Consider the following 12,081-nt stretch of genomic DNA (forward strand, 5'->3'; position numbering starts at 1 on the left):
CAAAACACCACTGACTATTATTCTTGGGCTTAGTAGTTCCTATTTTAACATTATTTGTAAAACAAAAAAAAAACAGAAGTATTTATTTTAAGTTAATATTATTATTTATCACCCTGGAAAAGGATGTCTGCTAAATGAATATTCATTAAAACTATTAAAATAACAAACTACAGTATCAGTCTGTTTTGTTGTTCACTGGGTTTGTTTTCCTACATGTGTAAAACAAGAAGGAGCACAAATTATGACCAAAGCCTCAATCTGCAGATTGAGTAAGGAAATACAGGAAATAGCTTCATCTACATACTTTGGCAGGCCACTCAGCCAGTTATATAAACAACTTTTTAAGTCAGTTATGCCCATTAACGTCTCACCGATGTTCAAGCAAACTGCCCCCGGAAAGGGAATGTGACTCGTATTACAGCCAGAAACTCAGTCCATAAAAATGTCTTGTCGTCTGGAGTGGATTAGCCCGGGTTTGCTAAAGCAAGGAGGTGTTTGGTTATTCGCATGTGTTTTGGGAACTTCTCAGCTCCTTGAAGGTCCGACTGAGCCAGCATTGCACAAAGCAGGAAATGAGGTAAACACTGATGTCGTGGCCAAAGGCGGGCCGCAATCCCCTCTCTGATGTTTTTCATATTTTCCGACGCAGTGGGCAATTTCTGATTATTTTAAATAAATTTCAAAGCAGAAGTTGTGCAAATGACCCCTCTGTGTCCACAGTTTTGGGACATTTCTGAAAGACACATGTTTAATATTGTTACACAGCAGACGATGGTCCAGCTGAAGCATGTAAATTAATAAGCTATCCAGACTGGATCAGAACACTGATAGAGGCCTCCACTAACACCCTTATATCTATAGACAGTCATTGTACATACAAGCTCAATTTATTCATTGCTAGTCAATTCCATTTGATCCTGCTTTGTCATTCTTATGTGTCAGTACAGTAATCAAGAAAAGATGTGTATGCAAATAGGTTTTAGAAATTAAACCTTAAAAGGACGAGCAGTAGAAAAAATGCCAAAAACTCACAGGCCAAAATGCTTTATGCAAAGTGCATGTCCACTTAAAAGTATTTCCTTAATTTGCCTGCATTAAACTACATGTTGGTACTGATAAATGGGTAAGCATAATTGCAAAATAACATTCACACAAAGACCAGTCACCAGTCAGGTGGCTACACAGCATTTGACCACTGGATTCACAAACATCATTTCAGGTTTACAAAATGTTTCAACATTGCATCAACTGCTGATGAACACATTCATTTTTATTTGAATTAGGTTATTTAACCATGTGATTTGGGAGGCTGTTGGCTTTCAAACACATTTAAATGCACAAATTCAAGTTATTTCTTATTTACATGTAATGCAGGCATGCCATCTAAACCTCTTTCACCTAATACATTTACTTGAAGTACCCCTGAGATTTTAAAATAAATAGTTTAATAATTAAGTATCACATTTGCATGTTCACGGTTCTCTGACTTTGGTTAATGGTCACATGACATGCAGGTACAAAATATTTCCTTTTTTAGTAAGTGTTTTATTTTGATTGATTTTTTATTTTAAAATGATTTTAATTTTACATTTTTATAATTTAATTAATTATTAGCTTTTCATTAAACTCTCAAAAACCCTGCAGTTCCTTTACGAACCCCAGTTTGCGAAACCTTGACGTAGCCTAGCTCTCATTTCATGTGCACTTCATGTTGTTAATTGTAACAAATGGAATATATATTTTTTATTTTTTATAACAATATGGTACAAGATTATCCTATTTAAATCAACGTGATGAATGAGTTTGGTCAAAAGTAATCTAAAAGTAATCAGAAAGTAGTCTGATTATATTACCTAAAATGTGTAATGTAATGGATTACGTCACTAACTATAATTTTTGTCATGTAATTTGGAATCAGTAATGGACTACAATTTGTAAGTAATCTACCCAGCTCTGTTTGTTTGTTTGATAAAATAGGAATATATTATATTCCATGTACAGCTTTAAAAATCTCATGAAATGGCATATTTATATAAGAAATCAAAGTCGTTTTAGATGAAGTACTGCTGTCACTGAAATTTAATGAAAACAAAACAAAACAAACAAACAAAAATACTTTAGATAGTGACTAAAGGGCTCCTACAGTACCGGAAGTCTATTTACAGTAGAAGAACCACAATTCCCACAAGGCGTTGGGGTTTATAGTTACTGTGGAAAGGGGGAAGGGAAGCCGAGATTGGAGGGAGAGAAACTGAGGTAAAAAATTACAACTAATATTTAATACCTATCACTCTAGCAACGATACAAATGCGTAATTAGCAGTTAAGAAAGACAACACTACACTGATAGCACGTTTTGGTGGATCCTGTGTCGTAAAAGATTAATTATAGGCAAGTTGGCTAAGCAAGAAGCGAGAGTACAAAAAGATTGAGGCAGTTTAGCTGGACAGACGCTTCAGCACCCACTGACTGCACTGTGACAGTAAATAACAATATTTCGAGCAGAAATCACTATAGTAACGGCGGGTACTGAGGTAAACGCGAGCTCTTCGTGTTGCTCGCTGAACTTCAAGGGAATGAGGAGGAGGGCTGAAATGTACCGTTATTTGCGGCAGAATTGACTGTTATTATTGTGAGTAAGTTGGTCAGTTTTCTATTGGTCTGTATCATTATTAGCCGTCAGATAAATCTCCTGTGTTCAATATATGCAGCTGGATTCGCGGTTGCTTAAGTAAAACACGTGTAAATGAATACCGTCGTGTCTCCGTAAAGTGTTTAATGCATCTTTTCTTTTGTGAAGGTGTTTGACAGTTCACTGGATGCTGTCATACATTCATGCTGTGCCTTATCTGGAGCTGAGGCATCATATCTGATGTCGCTGATATACAGTTCAGCGTTAATTATCGATTAATACTTTAGCTTTTGAGTTGTCTGTCGTTTATGATTGTTATTATGCTCAGTTAGTTCAGGTTTTGTGAGTCAGGATGTAGATGACGTCACCTCACAGCCTTTCTCTGCTTATGAATGCATTAGACTCAGTTATCCGTCGTATAAAGCCTGGCTGCACATTAAAGGCATTGCAAAACGAAAGGGAGCGTTTGAAATTTCATCTGTGGTAATTGATGATCGTATTGATGGTCTCCATTTATTTCGATTTCAAAGGGATGCGGTCTTGATCAGGTGACGTCATGCTTTTCGGATGCTTGCCGATTTTCTGTGCAGCGCTCCTTTGCATTGCTCCATATCGAAAGCTGGAGAGTGCATGCATGCCTATAAATTGTGCACACGTTGATGTTTGTATTGCATATGCATATGCATTTTTAAGTATTAACTACAATGTGATTATTATTCCATTTGCATATTCTAATACTTATGATTGTGTATCCTACAGAGACTCATTAAGACGTTGTCGGTGGAAGGCCACGAGGAGTTTCTGAAAAGACGCTTACTATCCCTCCATGCCATCAGTAGACTCCCTTTTTAATGACAAACCCCTGTAATAAGCCTCCGATCCTCCAAGTCTGAATTTCGTTCTGCTTTCGCTGAGATTTCATCAGAGATTTCGTCTTCAAAACAGAGCGCTGACAGCTTCATCACTGCTGTACCCAATCTGTTTCTGATTTCTACTCCATTTGCAACGCTCCAGTCTCACGTAAGTGAACTTAAAGCAAGCCTAGTGCTCGCCCATGGACGTGGCACAGGCCCGGTACAAATAGCACTCGACGGACTTGAGAAATCCATCTCCAACACGGCCATCACGATTCACAACTCGCTGCACGATCCCACTAGAAACTAACCTCAGGTCTGTTTTTATTCAAATTATGCTTCTGCTGCTTGGCCCAACTCTGTTTCTACCAGCCCCTCTCTGAATCTCCAGAAGCGGCACAGTTAAACAATGCACTACTGAAAGCTCTTCTGCTGTTTTAGTCTTAATCCACGCTTGTAGGACCGGGAGCAGGTGCTTCTGAAAGCGTTAAAAGTGCTCTAGAACCATGTGTGTCCAGTGGGCATTGTTTACAATTGGCCTAGTCCACAGGATGGGAGGACAGTAGGGGGACAGCCAGACAGTGGACTCATGTCATGGAAGGGGTTGTTGCAGTCGCAGTACATACAGAGGTATGTATGACGTCCCTACCTAGAGTACTTCTATACTGCATTACACTCCCACAGGTTAAAAAAAATCACAAATTAGATCTGCTTAATATCTCAGCTGTTCAACTAGACTGCAATGAGATTAAATGAATGACACATTTTTACTTTGGTGTCCTGCTTCTAGGGCTGTACGATATTGACAAAAATGATCTCTTTATTTTTGGGGATTATTTTGATAATGATAATTTTACTGAGTGTGTTTTTGTGCTGATATCTTGGCTGGTTTAGGCCCATCATCGATGAATAAATATGACACTAAATCCACCAGTAGGTGGCGGCAAGTCCTTGTCTCAATGAGCGATTCATTGAATCATTCATTCAAATGATTTGTTCAATCAAAAATATTAATTTGCGCAGAGCCGATCCTCCCTATATGCAAAGTACGCATGTTGCGTAGGGCCCCCTTGCTCTCAATGATTATTTAACATTAGTTTCGTTTTTGGTTTTGGCCAGCGGTTATGAAAACATGAATGTTCCTTTCCTTAATGCGGTAACGTGACTGTCATATACAGTCTCCTGCCATTCTTGCTCGGTACTAAAAAACGAGTTAAATTCGCACTGATCCGCTGAAAAGACACTGTTTCCCAAAGCGCTTTCTGTGTGCGCAATTCGAGACGCACTGAAACACGGACAAATATTGGCTACTTTGCGCTTTGTATATGTCAAAATGCCCATCTTGGTGAGTTTTCACTAAACACAGTCAGTTATGTCTTTAGTGAAAATAAACAGTTTGAAAAGTAATCGAATACTAGTCAGTATCTGTGCATTCTGTGACAGCATCCTACTGTATAAACCTGCTGCTGTCTGCCATCATCTGTTAATCAAACAACAAAAGAAAATGAGAGAATCATTCACTGCTCTTCATTGAATATTGTATAACTTTGTGATGAATCAATTTATGTTTAGTTTATATGGTGGGCTATGCAGGGCTTTATTTTTACATTTGATTACTTTAATCAATTTCTGTATAGTAGGCTATTATAGTCTAAATTGTTTAAATAGTTTTTTATGAACCCTTCCCATCTTAGTTTTTATTCCCCCCTTCCCTCCTTCCCCCCTTGCTTAGGGCCCCCAGAAGTCTAGGATCGGCTCTGAATTTGCGAGTGATATTTTTGCTGAGATCGCCACTGGCGACTATATACATTTATATGTTATGACTTAAAAATTTGCATGTAATGCCTTTCACGTGCGATCACATCTGTTGTTTTGTTGACGTAATAAACTGAGACGATGCACATCAAAGTTTTAATGGAACAAACAGCAGCGTTGACGGCACACCTGCTAAACGCAGCTCCAGTTGTGCAGCATAAGAGAGATGAGCGAAGTAAAAGTGCAGACAAGCAGTGGCTACTTCGTGCACAACTTGAACAAAATATACAACTGGTAAAGCTGTCAGCTTTGTGGACAATAAGATCATTGTTAACAATTCTCGTTTATAATCGATACTGATATGGCTTCTTGTTATCATGATCTTTAGTCTACATGCTGTGATCTGTTAATGTGTGAGGTTCATATTATTTGTAGCGCACTTGCCGTCCAATAATTGCAATAAGCTTTGTGCTCTGTTACCTTTTAATAAACAAAGCATCAGCTTTAAAATGTGGCATGAGCGATCACTTTAGCGCCTCAGTTTAAGCGGCACGTAAACCCATCATATCTTTCTCTTTACTACTATAGTACAAAATAAACATGAATGGACAAGGTAGAAGATTTTAGAAGATACAGTACAACTTACTGAAATATCTCATGTAATCGCTCATTCAGTGTTTCAAACTGCGGAAAACGTGTAAAGCTTGTAAACTACGTAACACGTAACAATACATTTACCTCAGAATAACCATTCGGTGTACATAAGCTCATTATTCAGCTAGGAAAAATAACTATAAAGAAGAGCATTTAGCTAAATATATGCACTATGTTGCATATTCATAGTTTTACTTAACCTGTTATCTACATGATAAGAAAGAATGCAAGGAGCTAAAGATAAAATTCAACAACTTCTATATAATTGCATGTTACTAATGAAGAAAAACAGACTGGATGTGTGCAGCACAATACTGTATGACAGCATTTATAGGATGCATTGAGGAGGAGCCCAAACTACACTCAATAGCCAAGTGATGCTGACATAGTTATGGTCTGTGATATTGGCACAGATTCTGTGTTATAAACAATCTTTTGTGACTGTATATAGTTCTCAAGTTGGAAAAGACATGTAGTTCCCACTTCAAGTGAACCTTAGTTCCCAGGACATTTTCAAGATTAATTAAAATGCTGATGCTGTAAAAGGAGGGGAGACATTAAAGGGGTCATATGACGTTTCTAAAAAAGAACATTATTTTGTGTATATGGTGTAATGAAATGTGTTTATGTGGTTTAAGGTTCAAAAAACACATTATTTTCCACATACTGTACATTATTGTTTCTCCTCTATGCCCCGCCTTTCTGAAACGCGTCGATTTTTAAGAGAAAGGAAAACTTGAAATCGCATCATATGACCCCTTTAACACATGACAGTATGACTGAAATGTTAAGGTGTTTTTTTTTTTTTTCAAAAAGAAAAGAAAGAAAACACGTTTATTCTGTGGAACTTTAAAAAATTAAGTTGTCACCTATTTTTGTTTCTTATAGGTGCCAATGGCTCCTTAAATTATTTTTTTTGTCTGGAGCCCTGTCTCATTTGCGATCAGCGCTCACGCTGATATTTTGATAAGCCCTCTTGCTTGTGTAATATCACTTAACTATATCATATCTCATAAATATTAAAAACAAAATCCCATACAGGGATATTTTTGCTTTCATAACTTGAATTACAGAGGCATTCTAACTGCATTCCAATAAATTTCATCACAGTCAATGTTTTTGTTTTTTTGCAAACTGAGTGACATACTTGAAAATGTCAGCTTGCACATTGTTAAAACAACAATTACGATATTATCATAGACAATAATTATCGGACACCGCTATCTGCTTACTAAATTTTTTTGATTCCCAAACATTTTTTTGTCAGTTGAACCTCTTAAGTGTAAAATATTTACTTGAAGTTGCTGTGATTTCGAAAGAAGCAGGAATCTTGATCACGATTAAAATACGATTAATAATGCAGCCCTGTTCGATGTAGTTAATTATTAGCTTTTCATGAACTCACAAACCCCCAGCAGTTTGGGAACAGTCAAATTCATCTTTAACTTTGTTTATTTTGTGATTTCTCTTTTTTGGCCAATGAGTCACTCAAAATACAAGTGTAGGGAGGTGGAGAGAGAGAGAGTTTGTAACTATAACTGTAAAAAAGCGTACAAAAAGAATTTGCTGTTTATGGGCGCTTCCTCTAGACTGGGCCGTCCAAGACAGTGTTTCCCAACCCTGTTCCTGGAGGCACACCAGCAGTACACATTTTTGAACTCTTCCTAATCAAATACACTTGATTCAGCTCAGCTTGTTAATAGAGACTCCAAGACCTGAAATGGATGGTTCAGATAAGAGAGACCTCCAGAATGTGTACTGTTGATGTGTCCTCAGAAACAGGGTTGGAAAATACTGAACTTTTTATGGAATCCAAAAATCTCCCACAAATTGGCAAGATTTTTTTGGGGTGCAGGTCTCTCCTCCAACATGATTTTGTGAAGCAATAGTAGCTACGCAATGCATTGTCTTCTTTTTGTTTTATGATGGTTGGCAACAACGTTAAGGTTCAATAACACCACGTGTCAACCCAGTAATTACTGCCTCTGGATTATTTATGACATTATCATATGTGTAGTATTAACATGATATCAGTATTATTATTTTATAAATAGCATGGTTATCATCAATATGTTCTGACACCTCTAATCTGAACTGCTAATTTGATCAATTTTATACAGTTTTTATTTCTCATAAGGAATTTTTGGAGGAATTTTTTGAGTCAGAGACTATTAAATGAAAATGAGAAGTCCATTTAGTCTGTTACTCTGTATACTGTACTATACTATACTTGCTTAGGGCTGATTTTGTAATTTCGGGGCATGCATAAATGCTGCATTTGAAATTTCCTAACAGGTGTGACACAGCTGCTATACCATCCTTTACACCTCCTCTCTTTGTTTTACCCTGGGAGCAAAGAGCACAGAGGGAATTTCACAACATGGCAACCACACTGACTAGGGAGATCTAGTCTAAATTATAAGCACTGTACACTGCACTGTAATACATTTGTACACTGCAAATAATTTAGTCTTATTTGTCAGTGCAGCATTGAACTGTTTCCATTTGAAACTTGGCAGATGTGGTGCATTGTTATACATAAAAATGCAAGGCAGTAACACAAATTTGAATTGTGTGCACTAATAGAAATGTGCACAGTTGTGAATTCAGTTTGCAGTTTAAAATGAATGTGCTTCAATAGAATTCATTTCAGATTAAGTCTTACGTTTCAAATGCAGTTTAATTTTAAACATTTGTGGTAGCTTTTCAAAAACATAAGGGAAGGAATGATATTAGCAATACAGATATTTTGAGATATATATTTATTTATAGATATATTACAGTTTCCCATGGAGCAGGACTGTTTCCCATGGGGCCTCCATCCCCCTGGTGGTTAAACCTCCCCACCCAAGAATCATGTGAATAAATTCAGAATTGAATTTATTTTAACTAAAAAAGACAGTAAACAGTAAGTAATAAAATAAGAACAAATAAATACATGACAAGAAATAGCACAAACAAAAAGAATAACAAGACACAAATGAAATTAACATTACTTTTAAGTTTTCCAGGTAGGTCTAACAGTAATATTTAGGTAGAGAATTACTACAGAAACGGAACTCAACTGTTAAAAAAAATTTATTAATTCAATTCATTTTATTAGTTCAATTCATTAATTCAACATTCAACTGTAGAATAACACTGGGTAGTCTTCACTGTATAAATAAACAATAATGAGACAGAGAGCAGCAGGTTTATTTAGGCTGCTGTCTCTTTAAGACCTCATTCAAGGATCTAATATACTGTTACACATGCGTCCCAAACGGCACACGTACGACTGCAAGATGTCTGTTAAAGATCATTTCATCTGGAAAGCATCTGCTGTGTACAAACATCTGATAGATGTCTTTGAGTCATCAGTTTTACATGCATTCAAAATCATAAACATCTTAAAGACATTTTCTCTTTTTGCACTTGAATGGCTTAAAGTAGTGATGGGCGCTTTTGAAGCATTGCTTCGTGAAGCTTCGAAACCTTTGTAAATCATTTGTTTTGAAACAGTGGTTCAGAGTGTGTATCAAACTGCCAAAGTCACGTGATTTCAGTAAACGAGGCTTCGTTACAATCATAACTGTTTCGAAACGTTTCGAAATTTCAATGGCTTGCCGTTTCTTTTTTCTTTATACTTTCTCTTCACTATTCGAAGGACATTCAGCCCACCATTCGCAGGACTGGATTGAGACATTTGTGTAATTAAAAGGATTAGTAGTAGTTAATAGTCTCTTACTGGCCTGTTTAGTCAAGCTCTCCATAAAGCAAACAAAACAAGCCCTGCAAATTAAGAATTATTTTTAAAAAGCACATATTATACACTTAATATTTAATAGTATTTTATTATTTTAATTACATTTAATGTATTATACTTTCAAGAAAACATTTGCAATGGGTTTGTAAAAGCCGTTTTTCTGCATGTTTTGGCCTGAGTTTTTGTTGCATTCACACAGTTTTGACCAGCAGGTTCACCAGCGTGTGGTGTTTCGAACGCTTCGAAACAGTGAATCATTTTGCGAAGCAATTGGTTCAATTGATTCGAAGCTTTGAAAAGGTTTGTTTCTCCCATCACTAGCTTAAAGTCGCTCGAATGTTTAAATTGGCAAGACTTAAAAGCACATGCAAATTATACATTCCATTATCTGTCATTACATAATAAACGCAGAACCTGCGGGAATAAGTAGAATAATGCTCAATACCCATGCCGAAATTCAAGCCCTGCTCTGTCTCCTCCGCTAATTCCTCGACTGTGAATGATGTGAGTGGCACCAGGGCCGTCGCAAGGGGGGTGCGAGGCCCTGTGCGTAGTTGACGTGTGAGGCCCTCTGCAATTTGTGTGTGTGTGTGGGGAGGTGGGGTTTGCTATAGTAACGAACGCAACTTTAACACGCATCTGATTGATTGTGATGCCGTGCTCACTGACATGCTTGCGCACGAATCATGGTCACGCACACGCTCATAAGAATTGTAAGATCTACTGCATAATAATAGACACGCTAATAAGAATTGTAAGACCTACTGCATCAGCAGGTGTACGGCTGTACGCACTGTGCGTATCATGAGCGCTCAGACTGACCTGAGATTTGCCCCGCAAACAATTCAATAATTCATATCAGACAAAATTGCATTGCAGCAAATCCTTTAAAATGCTTAGGTATTCAGAACAGAGCAACATAAAAATCTGAAAATATAAGCAGCTATACAATTATAGGACAAAGTTTTACATATATGCCATTATAATTTGTTTTATTTTGTACAGAATTATAAAATAAAACGCAAATTGTAATCGGGCCTGTTTTAGGCTTTTCCTTATTTTTATATTTTAGACATCCATCAATTATGGTGATGAAAAAAATGACTCGCCATCTCAAGCACAACGTTTTGTTGATATTGTGAGTGCATACAAATAAAACTAGACACTTTACAGTTTAGAATGATGTATTACTCTTACCTTTATGAGCAAAAATGACTGCGTATTTTAAGTTGTTTCCACTGTTAGAAAAAATGCAAGTGATGGCGCTGGCGCCTCCATGTGCTGCCCAGAGCGGGCTTCAGCTTCCACTCTCCACACAAACGATTGGAAATGCATCTAACAGCGCATATTTATCTAGGTTAAACATTTAAACTAACATTGTGATATACTTGAACTGTTTTATACAGTATATAGATTTTATTTTAGGCAAGTCGTGATGATTTGAGAAGGCTAAATTGATCAAACATATAGGCTATGATCAATTCACTGTCTGCCGCTGGTCATTACTTAAAAAACAAAAAAACAAACAAAAAAACGTACATTTAACGAACAAAAATGGCTCCAAACGTTTTTCTAAATGAACTTTATAAAAAAAAAACGAAACGAAATATAATCACTTTTCCATTACATACACAACTGAACAATTTTAATAGCTGAAACAGTAGTATAAGCTTTTTTTGGGTTTACCATTTTGTTGAGTTTAAAACGTGTGACACATTCGTTCTGCTCTCACTGATCATTTGCCCCCCCCTCCTATTATGTACTGCATAATAATAATAACAATAAAGCAATTAAATAAGTAAATAAGAATGCTAAAATAAGTTCTAGGTTTGTAGTTATTTTTGAAGAGTTCAGATGCTCTAAGTGCCATCTAAAAATTTCTTCTAAAATGGTTATTTTCTCAGGCTCCAATGTTTATGTTCAGTTATTTTACTTTAATGGGGAAAGAAAAGAAACTATTAATTGCAATTTAAGTGAAATTACTGAACCTACACATAGGAGCCTGATAAAAATGCTCATTTTAGAAGAAAATTTCAAACGGCACTTAGATGCTTTTGCATCATCATCTCTTCATATGACGTAGTAATCAATTTACACTATTTGAAAATAATATTTCATTTTAAAGGGGTCATATGATGCGATTTCAAGTTTTCCTGATTCTTGCTGTAGTATTGTTGCTGCCGCTGCCGCCATGTCCTGGAGACGCTGTGTGTTTCATTGTGAAAGCGAAAATACTTTGTTTGACCTTCCAAAAGAGGACACGACTAGAAAACAGTGGTTAAGTTGTATTTACAACACTGTTCCGGTACAGTTCAACCCAAATATTCAGATGTGTGCAGCGCATTTTATGGAGGACTGTTTCCTGATCCTGGGAGAGTAGCCTACAATGCCGGCTGTTCTGACTCACAGACTGTAAGTACATTTTCATATTTAAAGAATTTG

At 36.6% G+C, this 12,081-nt stretch overlaps 1 protein-coding gene across 3 annotated transcripts in view; it reads left to right on the plus strand.

Annotated features, from left to right (window-relative positions):
- The first annotated feature begins 2,196 nt into the window (after positions 1-2,196).
- The window catches only part of LOC107722433 (ELMO domain-containing protein 3-like), a 24,539-nt gene continuing 14,654 nt past the window's right edge, over positions 2,197-12,081 (plus strand). Inside the window, exons 1-2 of one of the 3 annotated variants that reach the window (XM_016530825.1) lie at positions 2,197-2,256; positions 3,391-4,115. In XM_016530825.1, coding sequence (XP_016386311.1) covers positions 4,080-4,115 — 36 coding nt within the window. In that variant the 5' untranslated portion in view covers positions 2,197-2,256; positions 3,391-4,079. Of the gene's footprint in view, positions 2,257-2,609; positions 2,632-3,089; positions 3,180-3,390; positions 4,116-12,081 lie in introns of those variants that run through there. The other 2 variants (XM_016530892.1, XM_016530975.1) reach the window with 2 other exon arrangements.

Source organism: Sinocyclocheilus rhinocerous, unplaced genomic scaffold (assembly GCF_001515625.1).
Source record: "Sinocyclocheilus rhinocerous isolate Xijiao unplaced genomic scaffold, SAMN03320098_v1.1 scaffold311, whole genome shotgun sequence".
In the NCBI taxonomy this organism is placed as follows: Eukaryota; Metazoa; Chordata; class Actinopteri; order Cypriniformes; family Cyprinidae; genus Sinocyclocheilus; species Sinocyclocheilus rhinocerous.